Source organism: Eucyclogobius newberryi, unplaced genomic scaffold (assembly GCF_026437365.1).
Source record: "Eucyclogobius newberryi isolate DKJ021-1_F unplaced genomic scaffold, fEucNew1.0.hap1 SCAF_38, whole genome shotgun sequence".
In the NCBI taxonomy this organism is placed as follows: Eukaryota; Metazoa; Chordata; class Actinopteri; order Gobiiformes; family Gobiidae; genus Eucyclogobius; species Eucyclogobius newberryi.
In genome coordinates, this window is record NW_027316034.1 from 895,001 (window position 1) to 908,574 (window position 13,574).

The 13,574-nt window shown below is 56.5% G+C and overlaps 1 protein-coding gene across 1 annotated transcript in view; it reads right to left on the minus strand.

Moving 5' to 3' along the window:
- LOC140376663 (zinc finger and BTB domain-containing protein 1-like) overlaps positions 1–13,298 on the minus strand; it is a 40,501-nt gene extending 27,203 nt beyond the window's left edge. The window contains exons 1-2 of the mRNA XM_072462141.1: positions 13,024–13,298; positions 10,108–10,356 (exon numbers count right to left, since the gene is read on the minus strand). Coding sequence (XP_072318242.1) covers positions 10,108–10,356; positions 13,024–13,298 — 524 coding nt within the window. The remainder of the gene's footprint in view (positions 1–10,107; positions 10,357–13,023) is intronic.
- Positions 13,299–13,574: the final 276 nt, after the last annotated feature.

The following is a 13,574-nucleotide window of genomic DNA, read 5'->3' on the forward strand; positions in this document are numbered from 1 at the left end:
AGTCGCCGTCAGTCGTCGCCGTCAGTCGCCGCCAGTCGTCGTCGTCAGCCGTCGTCAGTCGTCGTAGTCAGTCGTCGTCAGTCGCCGTCAGTCGTCGCCGTCAGCCGCCGTCAGTCGTCGTCGTCAGTCGCCGTCAGTCGTCGTCGTCGTCAGTCGTCGTAGTCAGTCGTCAGTCGTCGTCAGTCGTCGCCGTCAGTCGCCGTCAGTCGTCGTCGTCAGTCGTCGTCAGTCGTCGTCAGTCGCCGTCAGTCGCCGTCAGTCGTCGTCAGTCGTCGTCAGTCGCCGTCAGTCGTCGTCAGTCGCCGTCAGTCGTCGCCGTCAGTCGCCGTCAGTCGTCGTCGTCAGTCGTCGTCAGTCGCCGTCAGTCGTCGTCAGTCGTCGTAGTCAGTCGTCAGTCGTCGTCAGTCGTCGCCGTCAGTCGCCGCCAGTCATCGTCGTCAGCCGTCGTCAGTCGTCGTCAGTCGTCGCCAGTCGCCGTCAGTCGTCGTCAGTCGTCGTCAGTCGCCGTCAGTCGTCGTCGTCAGTCGCCGTCAGTCGCCGTCAGTCGTTGCCGTCAGTCGCCGTCAGTCGTCGTCAGTCGTCGTCGTCAGTCGTCGTCGTCAGTCGCCGTCAGTCGCCGTCAGTCGTTGCCGTCAGTCGCCGTCAGTCGTCGTCAGTCGTCGTCGTCAGTCGTCGTCGTCAGTCGTCGTCAGTCGTCGTCAGTCGTCGTAGTCAGTCGTCGTCAGTCGTCGTCAGTCGTCGTCAGTCGTCGTCAGTCGTCGTCAGTCGTCGTAGTCAGTCGTCGTCAGTCGTAGTCAGTCGTCGTCGTCAGTCGTCGTAGTCAGTCGTCGTCAGTCGTAGTCAGTCGTCGTCGTCAAACGTCGTCAGTCGTAGTCAGTCGTTGTCGTAGTCAGTCGTCATCGTCGTCAGTCGTGGTAGTCAGTCGTCGTCAGTCGTCGTAGTCAGTCGTCGTCAGTCACCGTCAGTCGTCGTCGTCAGTCGTCGTAGTCAGTCGTCAGTCGTCGTCAGTCGTCGCCGTCAGTCGCCGTCAGTCGTCGTCGTCAGTCGTCGTAGTCAGTCGTCAGTCGTCGTCAGTCGTCGCCGTCAGTCGCCGTCAGTCGTCGTCGTCAGTCGTCGTCAGTCGTCGCCGTCAGTCGCCGTCAGTCGTCGCCGTCAGTCGCCGTCAGTCGTCGTCGTCAGTCGTCGTCGTCAGTCGTCGTCGTCAGTCGTCGTCAGTCGTCGTCGTCAGTCGTCGTAGTCAGTCGTCAGTCGTCGTCAGTCGTCGCCGTCAGTCGTCGTCGTCAGTCGTCGCCGTCAGTCGCCGTCAGTCGTCGTCGTCAGTCGTCGTCAGTCGTCGCCGTCAGTCGCCGTCAGTCGTCGTCGTCAGTCGTCGTAGTCAGTCGTCAGTCGTCGTCAGTCGTCGCCGTCAGTCGCCGTCAGTCGTCGCCGTCAGTCGTCGTAGTCAGACGTCGTCAGTCGCCGTCAGTCGTCGTCGTCGTCAGTCGTCGCCGTCAGTCGCCGTCAGTCGTCGTCAGTCGCCGTCAGTCATCGTCAGTCGTCGTCAGTCGTCGTCAGTCGCCGTCAGTCGTCGCCGTCAGTCGCCGTCAGTCGTCGTCGTCAGTCGTCGTCGTCAGTCGTCGTCAGTCGTCAGTCGTCGTCGTCAGTCGTCGTCGTCAGTCGTCGTAGTCAGTCGTCGTCAGTCGTCGCCGTCAGTCGCCGCCAGTCATCGTCGTCAGCCGTCGTCAGTCGTCGTAGTCAGTCGTCGTCAGTCGCCGTCAGTCGTCGCCGTCAGTCGCCGTCAGTCGTCATCGTCAGTCGCCGTCAGTCGTCGTCAGTCGCCGTCAGTCGTCGCCGTCAGTCGCCGTCAGTCGTCGTCGTCAGTCGTCGTCGTCAATCGTCGTCAGTCGTCGCCAGTCGCCGTCAGTCGTCGTCAGTCGCCGTCAGTCGTCGTCGTCAGTCGCCGTCAGTCGTTGCCGTCAGTTGCCGTCAGTCGTCGTCGTCAGTCGTCGGCAGTCGTCGTCAGTCGTCAGTCGTCGTAGTCAGTCGTCGTCAGTCGTAGTCAGTCGTCGTCGTCAGTCGTCGTAGTCAGTCGTCGTCAGTCGTCGTCAGTCGTAGTCAGTCGTCGTCGTCAAACGTCGTCAGTCGTAGTCAGTCGTCGTCGTAGTCAGTCGTCATCGTCGTCAGTCGTGGTAGTCAGTCGTCGTCAGTCGTCGTCGTCAGTCGTCGTAGTCAGTCGTCAGTCGCCGTTAGTCGTCGTCGTCAGTCGTCGTAGTCAGTCGTCAGTCGTCGTCAGTCGTCGCCGTCAGTCGCCGTCGTCAGTCGTTGTAGTCAGTCGTCAGTCGTCGTCAGTCGTCGCCGTCAGTCACCGTCAGTCGTCGTAGTCAGTCGTCAGTCGTCGTCAGTCGTCGTCAGTCGTCGCCGTCAGTCGCCGTCAGTCGTCGTCGTCAGTCGTCGTAGTCAGTCGTCGTAGTCAGACGTCGTCAGTCGCCGTCAGTCGTCGTCGTCGTCAGTCGTCGCCGTCAGTCGTCGTCAGTCGCCGTCAGTCGTCGTCGTCAGTCGCCGTCAGTCGTCGTCAGTCGCCGTCAGTCGTCGCCGTCGTCAGTCGTCGTCGTCAGTCGTCGTCAGTCGCCGTCAGTCGCCGTCAGTCGTCGTCGTCAGTCGTCGTAGTCAGTCGTCAGTCGTCGTCAGTCGCCGTCAGTCGTCGCCGTCGTCAGTCGTCGTCAGTCGTCGTCAGTCGTCGTCGTCAGTCGTCGTCGTCAGTCGTCGTAGTCAGTCGTCAGTCGTCGTCAGTCGTCGCCGTCAGTCGCCGCCAGTCATCGTCGTCAGCCGTCGTCAGTCGTTGTAGTCAGTCGTCGTCAGTCGCCGTCAGTCGTCGCCGTCAGTCGCCGTCAGTCGTCGTCGTCAATCGTCGTCAGTCGTCGTCAGTCGTCGCCAGTCGCCGTCAGTCGTCGTCAGTCGTCGTCAGTCGCCGTCAGTCGTCGTCAGTCGTCGTCGTCAGTCGCCGTCAGTCGTCGTCAGTCGCCGTCAGTCGTTGCCGTCAGTCGCCGTCAGTCGTCGTCGTCAGTCGTCGTCGTCAGTCGTCGTCAGTCGTCGTCAGTCGTCGTCAGTCGTCGTCGTCAGTCGTCGTCGTCAGTCGCCGTCAGTCGTCGTCGTCAGTCGTCGTAGTCAGTCGTCAGTCGTCGTCGTCAGTCGCCGTCAGTCGTCGTCAGTCGCCGTCAGTCGTCGCCGTCGTCAGTCGTCGTCAGTCGTCGTCAGTCGTCGTCGTCAGTCGTCGTCGTCAGTCGTCGTAGTCAGTCGTCAGTCGTCGTCAGTCGTCGCCGTCAGTCGCCGCCAGTCATCGTCGTCAGCCGTCGTCAGTCGTCGTAGTCAGTCGTCGTCAGTCGCCGTCAGTCGTCGCCGTCAGTCGCCGTCAGTCGTCGTCGTCAATCGTCGTCAGTCGTCGTCAGTCGTCGCCAGTCGCCGTCAGTCGTCGTCAGTCGTCGTCAGTCGCCGTCAGTCGTCGTCAGTCGTCGTCGTCAGTCGCCGTCAGTCGTCGTCAGTCGCCGTCAGTCGTTGCCGTCAGTCGCCGTCAGTCGTCGTCGTCAGTCGTCGTCAGTCGTCGTCAGTCGTCGTCGTCAGTCGTCGTCGTCAGTCGTCGTAGTCAGTCGTCGTCAGTCGTAGTCAGTCGTCGTCGTCAGTCGTCGTAGTCAGTCGTCGTCAGTCGTAGTCAGTCGTCGTCGTCAGTCGTCGCCGTCAGTCGCCGTCAGTCGTCGTCGTCAGTCGTCGTAGTCAGTCGTCAGTCGTCGTCAGTCGTCGCCGTCAGTCGCCGTCAGTCGTCGCCGTCAGTCGTCGTAGTCAGACGTCGTCAGTCGCCGTCAGTCGTCGTCGTCGTCAGTCGTCGCCGTCAGTCGCCGTCAGTCGTCGTCAGTCGCCGTCAGTCGTCGTCAGTCGTCGTCAGTCGCCGTCAGTCGTCGTCAGTCGCCGTCAGTCGTCGCCGTCAGTCGCCGTCGTCAGTCGTCGTCAGTCGCCGTCAGTCGTCGTCAGTCGCCGTCAGTCGTCGCCGTCAGTCGCCGTCGTCAGTCGTCGTCGTCAGTCGTCGTCAGTCGTCAGTCGTCGTAGTCAGTCGTCGTCAGTCGTCGCCGTCAGTCGCCGCCAGTCATCGTCGTCAGCCGTCGTCAGTCGTCGTAGTCAGTCGTCGTCAGTCGCCGTCAGTCGTCGCCGTCAGTCGCCGTCAGTCGTCGTCGTCAATCGTCGTCAGTCGTCGCCAGTCGCCGTCAGTCGTCGTCAGTCGTCGTCAGTCGCCGTCAGTCGTCGTCGTCAGTCGCCGTCAGTCGTTGCCGTCAGTCGTCGGCAGTCGTCGTCAGTCGTCAGTCGTCGTAGTCAGTCGTCGTCAGTCGTAGTCAGTCGTCGTCGTCAGTCGTCGTAGTCAGTCGTCGTCAGTCGTAGTCAGTCGTCGTCGTCAAACGTCGTCAGTCGTAGTCAGTCGTCGTCGTCAGTCGTCGTCAGTCGTAGTCAGTCGTCGTCGTCAGTCGTCGCCGTCAGTCGCCGTCAGTCGTCGTCGTCAGTCGTCGTAGTCAGTCGTCAGTCGTCGTCAGTCGTCGCCGTCAGTCGTCGTAGTCAGACGTCGTCAGTCGTCGTCGTCGTCAGTCGTCGCCGTCAGTCGTCGTCAGTCGCCGTCAGTCGTCGTCAGTCGTCGTCAGTCGCCGTCAGTCGTCGTCAGTCGCCGTCAGTCGTCGCCGTCAGTCGCCGTCGTCAGTCGTCGTCAGTCGCCGTCAGTCGTCGTCAGTCGCCGTCAGTCGTCGCCGTCAGTCGCCGTCGTCAGTCGTCGTCGTCAGTCGTCGTCAGTCGTCGTCAGTCGTCGTCAGTCGTCGTCGTCGTCGTCAGTCGTCGTCGTCAGTCGTCGTCGTCAGTCGTCGTAGTCAGTCGTCGTCAGTCGTCGCCGTCAGTCGCCGCCAGTCATCGTCGTCAGCCGTCGTCAGTCGTCGTAGTCAGTCGTCGTCAGTCGTTGCCGTCAGTCGCCGTCAGTCGTCGTCGTCAGTCGTCGTCGTCAGTCGTCGTCAGTCGTCGTCAGTCGTCGTCGTCAGTCGTCGTCGTCAGTCGTCGTAGTCAGTCGTCGTCAGTCGTCGTAGTCAGTCGTCGTCAGTCGTAGTCAGTCGTCGTCGTCAGTCGTCGTAGTCAGTCGTCGTCAGTCGTAGTCAGTCGTCGTCGTCAGTCGTCGCCGTCAGTCGCCGTCAGTCGTCGTCGTCAGTCGTCGTAGTCAGTCGTCAGTCGTCGTCAGTCGTCGCCGTCAGTCGCCGTCAGTCGTCGCCGTCAGTCGTCGTAGTCAGACGTCGTCAGTCGCCGTCAGTCGTCGTCGTCGTCAGTCTTCGCGTCAGTCGCCGTCAGTCGTCGTCGTCAGTCGTCGTCGTCAGTCGTCGTCAGTCGTCGTCAGTCGTCGTCGTCAGTCGTCGTCGTCAGTCGCCGTCAGTCGTCGTCGTCAGTCGTCGTAGTCAGTCGTCAGTCGTCGTCGTCAGTCGCCGTCGTCAGTCGTCGTCAGTCGCCGTCAGTCGTCGCCGTCGTCAGTCGTCGTCAGTCGTCGTCAGTCGTCGTCGTCAGTCGTCGTCGTCAGTCGTCGTAGTCAGTCGTCAGTCGTCGTCAGTCGTCGCCGTCAGTCGCCGCCAGTCATCGTCGTCAGCCGTCGTCAGTCGTCGTAGTCAGTCGTCGTCAGTCGTCGTCAGTCGCCGTCAGTCGTCGCCGTCAGTCGCCGTCAGTCGTCGTCGTCAATCGTCGTCAGTCGTCGTCAGTCGTCGCCAGTCGCCGTCAGTCGTCGTCAGTCGTCGTCAGTCGCCGTCAGTCGTCGTCAGTCGTCGTCGTCAGTCGCCGTCAGTCGTCGTCAGTCGCCGTCAGTCGTTGCCGTCAGTCGCCGTCAGTCGTCGTCGTCAGTCGTCGTCAGTCGTCGTCAGTCGTCGTCGTCAGTCGTCGTAGTCAGTCGTCGTCAGTCGTAGTCAGTCGTCGTCGTCAGTCGTCGTAGTCAGTCGTCGTCAGTCGTAGTCAGTCGTCGTCGTCAGTCGTCGCCGTCAGTCGCCGTCAGTCGTCGTCGTCAGTCGTCGTAGTCAGTCGTCAGTCGTCGTCAGTCGTCGCCGTCAGTCGCCGTCAGTCGTCGCCGTCAGTCGTCGTAGTCAGACGTCGTCAGTCGCCGTCAGTCGTCGTCGTCGTCAGTCGTCGCCGTCAGTCGCCGTCAGTCGTCGTCAGTCGCCGTCAGTCGTCGTCAGTCGTCGTCAGTCGCCGTCAGTCGTCGTCAGTCGCCGTCAGTCGTCGCCGTCAGTCGCCGTCGTCAGTCGTCGTCAGTCGCCGTCAGTCGTCGTCAGTCGCCGTCAGTCGCCGTCGTCAGTCGTCGTCGTCAGTCGTCGTCAGTCGTCAGTCGTCGTAGTCAGTCGTCGTCGCCGTCAGTCGCCGCCAGTCATCGTCGTCAGCCGTCGTCAGTCGTCGTAGTCAGTCGTCGTCAGTCGCCGTCAGTCGTCGCCGTCAGTCGCCGTCAGTCGTCGTCGTCAGTCGTCGTCAGTCGTCGCCAGTCGCCGTCAGTCGTCGTCAGTCGTCGTCAGTCGCCGTCAGTCGTCGTCGTCAGTCGCCGTCAGTCGTTGCCGTCAGTCGTCGGCAGTCGTCGTCAGTCGTCAGTCGTCGTAGTCAGTCGTCGTCAGTCGTAGTCAGTCGTCGTCGTCAGTCGTCGTAGTCAGTCGTCGTCAGTCGTAGTCAGTCGTCGTCGTCAGTCGTCGTCAGTCGTAGTCAGTCGTCGTCGTCAGTCGTCGCCGTCAGTCGCCGTCAGTCGTCGTCGTCAGTCGTCGTAGTCAGTCGTCAGTCGTCGTCAGTCGTCGCCAGTCGTCGCCGTCAGTCGCCGTCAGTCGCCGTCAGTCGCCGTCAGTCGTCGTCAGTCGTCGTCAGTCGCCGTCAGTCGTCGTCAGTCGCCGTCAGTCGTCGCCGTCAGTCGCCGTCGTCAGTCGTCGTCAGTCGCCGTCAGTCGTCGTCAGTCGCCGTCAGTCGTCGCCGTCAGTCGCCGTCGTCAGTCGTCGTCGTCAGTCGTCGTCAGTCGTCGTCAGTCGTCGTCAGTCGTCGTCGTCGTCGTCAGTCGTCGTCGTCAGTCGTCGTAGTCAGTCGTCGTAGTCAGTCGTCGTCAGTCGTCGCCGTCAGTCGCCGCCAGTCATCGTCGTCAGCCGTCGTCAGTCGTCGTAGTCAGTCGTCGTCAGTCGTTGCCGTCAGTCGCCGTCAGTCGTCGTCGTCAGTCGTCGTCGTCAGTCGTCGTCAGTCGTCGTCAGTCGTCGTCGTCAGTCGTCGTCGTCAGTCGTCGTAGTCAGTCGTCGTCAGTCGTCGTAGTCAGTCGTCGTCAGTCGTAGTCAGTCGTCGTCGTCAGTCGTCGTAGTCAGTCGTCGTCAGTCGTAGTCAGTCGTCGTCGTCAGTCGTCGCCGTCAGTCGCCGTCAGTCGTCGTCGTCAGTCGTCGTAGTCAGTCGTCAGTCGTCGTCAGTCGTCGCCGTCAGTCGCCGTCAGTCGTCGCCGTCAGTCGTCGTAGTCAGACGTCGTCAGTCGCCGTCAGTCGTCGTCGTCGTCAGTCGTCGCCGTCAGTCGCCGTCAGTCGTCGTCAGTCGCCGTCAGTTGTCGTCAGTCGTCGTCAGTCGCCGTCAGTCGTCGTCAGTCGCCGTCAGTCGTCGCCGTCAGTCGCCGTCGTCAGTCGTCGTCAGTCGCCGTCAGTCGTCGTCAGTCGCCGTCAGTCGTCGCCGTCAGTCGCCGTCAGTCGTCGTCAGTCGCCGTCAGTCGTCGCCGTCAGTCGCCGTCGTCAGTCGTCGTCGTCAGTCGTCGTAGTCAGTCGTCGTCAGTCGTCGCCGTCAGTCGCCGCCAGTCATCGTCGTCAGCCGTCGTCAGTCGTCGTAGTCAGTCGTCGTCAGTCGCCGTCAGTCGTCGCCGTCAGTCGCCGTCAGTCGTCGTCGTCAATCGTCGTCAGTCGCCGTCAGTCGTCGTCAGTCGTCGTCAGTCGCCGTCAGTCGTCGTCGTCAGTCGCCGTCAGTCGTTGCCGTCAGTCGTCGGCAGTCGTCGTCAGTCGTCAGTCGTCGTAGTCAGTCGCCGTCAGTCGTCGCCGTCAGTCGCCGTCAGTCGTCGTCGTCAGTCGTCGTCAGTCGTCGTCAGTCGCCGTCAGTCGCCGTCAGTCGTCGTCGTCAGTCGTCGTAGTCAGTCGTCAGTCGTCGTCAGTCGTCGCCGTCAGTCGCCGTCAGTCGTCGCCGTCAGTCGTCGTAGTCAGACGTCGTCAGTCGCCGTCAGTCGTCGTCGTCGTCAGTCGTCGCCGTCAGTCGTCGTCAGTCGCCGTCAGTCGTCGTCGTCAGTCGCCGTCAGTCGTCGTCAGTCGCCGTCAGTCGTCGCCGTCAGTCGCCGTCAGTCGTCGTCGTCAGTCGTCGTCAGTCGTCGTCGTCAGTCGTCGTCGTCAGTCGTCGTAGTCAGTCGTCAGTCGTCGTCAGTCGTCGCCGTCAGTCGCCGCCAGTCATCGTCGTCAGCCGTCGTCAGTCGTCGTAGTCAGTCGTCGTCAGTCGCCGTCAGTCGTCGCCGTCAGTCGCCGTCAGTCGTCGTCGTCAATCATCGTCAGTCGTCGTCAGTCGTCGCCAGTCGCCGTCAGTCGCCGTCAGTCGTCGTCAGTCGCCGTCAGTCGTCGTCGTCAGTCGCCGTCAGTCGTCGTCAGTCGCCGTCAGTCGTTGCCGTCAGTCGCCGTCAGTCGTCGTCGTCAGTCGTCGTCGTCAGTCGTCGTCAGTCGTCGTCAGTCGTCGTAGTCAGTCGTCGTCAGTCGTAGTCAGTCGTCGTCGTCAGTCGTCGTCGTCAGTCGTCGTCAGTCGTCGTCAGTCGTCGTAGTCAGTCGTCGTCAGTCGTAGTCAGTCGTCGTCGTCAGTCGTCGTAGTCAGTCGTCGTCAGTCGTAGTCAGTCGTCGTCGTCAAACGTCGTCAGTCGTAGTCAGTCGTCGTCGTAGTCAGTCGTCATCGTCGTCAGTCGTGGTAGTCAGTCGTCGTCAGTCGTCGTCAGTCGTCGTCGTAGTCAGTCGTCATCGTCGTCAGTCGTGGTAGTCAGTCGTCGTCAGTCGTCGTCAGTCGTCGTCGTAGTCAGTCGTCGTCAGTCGTCGTCAGTCGCCGTCAGTCGTCGTCAGTCGTCGTAGTCAGTCGTCGTCAGTCGTCGTCAGTCGTCGTCAGTCGCCGTCAGTCGTCGTCAGTCGTCGTCGTCGTCAGTCGTCGTAGTCAGTCGTTGTCAGTCGTCGTAGTCAGTCGCCGTCAGTCGTCGTCAGTTGTCGTCGTAGTCAGTCGTCGTCGTCAGTCGTCGTCAGTCGTCGTCAGTCGTCGTCAGTCGTCGTCAGTTGTCGTCAGTTGTCGTCAGTCGTCGTCGTCGTCAGTCGTCGTAGTCAGTCGTTGTCAGTCGTCGTAGTCAGTCGTTGTCAGTCGTCGTAGTCAGTCGTTGTCAGTCGTCGTAGTCAGTCGCCGTCAGTCGTCGTCAGTTGTCGTCGTAGTCAGTCGTCGTCGTCAGTCGTCGTCAGTCGTCGTCAGTCGTCGTCAGTTGTCGTCAGTTGTCGTCAGTTGTCGTCAGTCGTCGTCGTCGTCAGTCGTCGTAGTCAGTCGTTGTCAGTCGTCGTAGTCAGTCGTTGTCAGTCGTCGTAGTCAGTCGTTGTCAGTCGTCGTAGTCAGTCGCCGTCAGTCGTCGTCAGTTGTCGTCAGTCGTCGTCGTCAGTCGTCGTCAGTCGTCGTCAGAGCCAATGATTACAGGGATGAACCATAAACCTGACCCCTGACCTCTGACCCTTGACCTCTGAGTAAATTCTGTCGCCACAGAAAGTGTGTTGTAAAAGTAGAACTGAAAAGGTCAGATATCGATGATCTGATTGGTAAACATTCGATCCCAAAGCATCAGACAGTGACTGACATGGACGTGATGCGAGCGAGGAACGCTTTAAAGCTTTAAACTGTGAACTCTGACCCTTGAACTACAGAGTCCTACAGAGTCCTACAGAGTCCTACAGAGTCCTACAGAGTCCTACAGTGAAGATGAACGTGAAGGCTCTAAAGGAGCCCCACTATTTCCCATGATGAAAACAAACAAACCCACAGCACATCTTTGAGGGCTTCTGAAGAGACACTTTAAGAACCTGAAGTCACCTGTTCCCGGTGGAGCTGCTGGTCTCAGGTCCGAGTCTGGTCTCTGGACCCGCTCTGGTCTCAGGTCCGAGTCTGGTCTCTGGACCCGCTCTGGTCTCTGGTCCGGGTTTGGCAGGGAACATCCTCACTCCAAACATGAGTTTAGTCCCAGAGTTTGGAGCCTGGACTCGGTTCAGTTCCTCCAGAGTCTCAGGGATGAAGTACATCTGCAGCTGCTGCATGGAAGACTTCAACTCCTCCAGGTCCAGGCTCCAGAGGGAACGAGAAGAACGAGAAGGTGAGAAGAACGAGAAGAACGAGAAGGTGAGAAGAACGAGAAGAACGAGAAGAACGAGAAGGTGAGAAGAACGAGAAGAACGAGAAGAACGAGAAGGTGAGAAGAACGAGAAGAACGAGAAGAACGAGAAGGTGAGAAGAACGAGAAGAACGAGAAGAACGAGAAGGTGAGAAGAACGAGAAGAACGAGAAGAACGAGAAGGTGAGAAGAACGAGAAGGTCCTATAGTAGCAGTAGTACTATGGTAGCAGTAGTTCTATAGTAGCAGTAGTACTGTAGTAGCAGTAGTACTATAGTAGCAGTAGTACTATGGTAGCAGTAGTACTATGGTAGCAGTAGTACTGTAGTAGCAGTAGTACTATAGTAGCAGTAGTACTATGGTAGCAGTAGTTCTATGGTAGCAGTAGTTCTATAGTAGCAGTAGTACTATAGTAGCAGTAGTACTATGGTAGCAGTAGTTCTATAGTAGCAGTAGTACTATAGTAGTAGTAGTACTATGGTAGCAGTAGTACTATGGTAGCAGTAGTTCTATGGTAGCAGTAGTTCTATAGTAGCAGTAGTACTATGGTAGCAGTAGTACTATAGTAGCAGTAGTACTATAGTAGCAGTAGTTCTATAGTAGCAGTAGTTCTATAGTAGCAGTAGTACTACAGTAGCAGTAGTACTACAGTAGCAGTAGTTCTATAGTAGCAGTAGTACTATAGTAGCAGTAGTACTATAGTAGCAGTAGTACTATGGTAGCAGTAGTACTGTAGTAGCAGTAGTACTATAGTAGCAGTAGTACTATAGTAGCAGTAGTTCTATAGTAGCAGTAGTACTATGGTAGCAGTAGTACTATAGTAGCAGTAGTTCTATAGTAGCAGTAGTTCTATAGTAGCAGTAGTACTATAGTAGTAGTAGTACTATGGTAGCAGTAGTACTATGGTAGCAGTAGTTCTATGGTAGCAGTAGTTCTATGGTAGCAGTAGTTCTATGGTAGCAGTAGTTCTATAGTAGCAGTAGTACTATAGTAGCAGTAGTACTATAGTAGCAGTAGTTCTATAGTAGCAGTAGTACTATAGTAGCAGTAGTACTATAGTAGCAGTAGTACTATAGTAGCAGTAGTTCTATAGTAGCAGTAGTACTATAGTAGTAGTAGTACTACAGTAGCAGTAGTACTACAGTAGCAGTAGTACTATAGTAGCAGTAGTTCTATAGTAGCAGTAGTACTATAGTAGCAGTAGTACTATAGTAGCAGTAGTACTATAGTAGCAGTAGTTCTATAGTAGCAGTAGTACTATAGTAGCAGTAGTACTATAGTAGCAGTAGTACTATAGTAGCAGTAGTTCTATAGTAGCAGTAGTTCTATAGTAGCAGTAGTTCTATGGTAGCAGTAGTTCTATAGTAGCAGTAGTACTATGGTAGCAGTAGTTCTATGGTAGCAGTAGTTCTATAGTAGCAGTAGTACTATAGTAGCAGTAGTTCTATGGTAGCAGTAGTACTATGGTAGCAGTAGTTCTATGGTAGCAGTAGTTCTATAGTAGCAGTAGTTCTATAGTAGCAGTAGTACTATGGTAGCAGTAGTTCTATAGTAGCAGTAGTTCTATAGTAGCAGTAGTACTATGGTAGCAGTAGTACTATGGTAGCAGTAGTTCTATAGTAGCAGTAGTACTATGGTAGCAGTAGTTCTATGGTAGCAGTAGTTCTATAGTAGCAGTAGTTCTATGGTAGCAGTAGTACTATGGTAGCAGTAGTTCTATGGTAGCAGTAGTTCTATAGTAGCAGTAGTTCTATAGTAGCAGTAGTACTATGGTAGCAGTAGTTCTATAGTAGCAGTAGTTCTATAGTAGCAGTAGTACTATGGTAGCAGTAGTACTATGGTAGCAGTAGTTCTATAGTAGCAGTAGTACTATGGTAGCAGTAGTTCTATGGTAGCAGTAGTTCTATAGTAGCAGTAGTACTATAGTAGCAGTAGTTCTATGGTAGCAGTAGTTCTATGGTAGCAGTAGTACTATAGTAGCAGTAGTACTATAGTAGTAGTAGTAGTACCATAGTAGCAGTAGTTCTATAGTTGCAGTAGTACTATAGTAGCAGTAGTACTATAGTAGCAGTAGTACTATAGTAGCAGTAGTACTATAGTAGCAGTAGTACTATAGTAGCAGTAGTACTATAGTAGCAGTAGTACTATGGTAGCAGTAGTACTATAGTAGCAGTAGTACTATAGTAGCAGTAGTACTATGGTAGCAGTAGTTCTATAGTAGCAGTAGTACTATGGTAGCAGTAGTTCTATGGTAGCAGTAGTTCTATAGTAGCAGTAGTACTATGGTAGCAGTAGTACTATAGTAGCAGTAGTACTATAGTAGCAGTAGTACTATGGTAGCAGTAGTTCTATGGTAGCAGTAGTTCTATGGTAGCAGTAGTACTATAGTAGCAGTAGTACTATAGTAGTAGTAGTAGTACCATAGTAGCAGTAGTTCTATAGTTGCAGTAGTACTAAAGTAGCAGTAGTACTATGGTAGCAGTAGTCCTATAGTTGCAGTAGTACTATAGTAGCAGTAGTACTATAGTAGCAGTAGTACTATGGTAGCAGTAGTACTGTAGTAGCAGTAGTCCTATAGTAGCAGTAGTACTACAGTAGTAGTAGTACTACAGTAAAAGTACCTGTCGGTGGCGCTCACGTGGCCCTGGTACATAAACTGCAGTACTCGGTCGAAGCTGGTTGCGCTCAGGCCCGTGTGACTCAGGTCCACACTCTGCTGCCCCCTACAGTCCGTCTGGATGAAGAGCATCCTGAAGAATGCACTGCAGGCGGCGAGAACGGCCCGGTGCGCGCGAAACTGAGTGTCCCCGATGGACACGAGGACGTCACAGAGGAACCCCCACTCTCTCTGAGCGTCCAACTGCTCCAGGACGTGGTCTGCATGAGGGGAGGGCATCTGGGACAATCACAACTGCAAGATTACTAACAGGAACTAAAAGAAGAGAACACATTACGCCGGTGCTGGAGTCTCTTCACTGGCTCCTGTCCAGTTTCGAATCACATTTAAACTCCTCCTCCTGATTTACAAAGTCATAAATGACATGGCCCCTCCCACCTCAAAGATGCTATAGAACCATCTCATCCAATCAGAGCTCTTCACTCTCAATGCTGGACTTCTGGTGCCAAGAGTCTCTAAAAGCACAGTAGGAGGTAGAGCCTTCTGGTGGTCCTA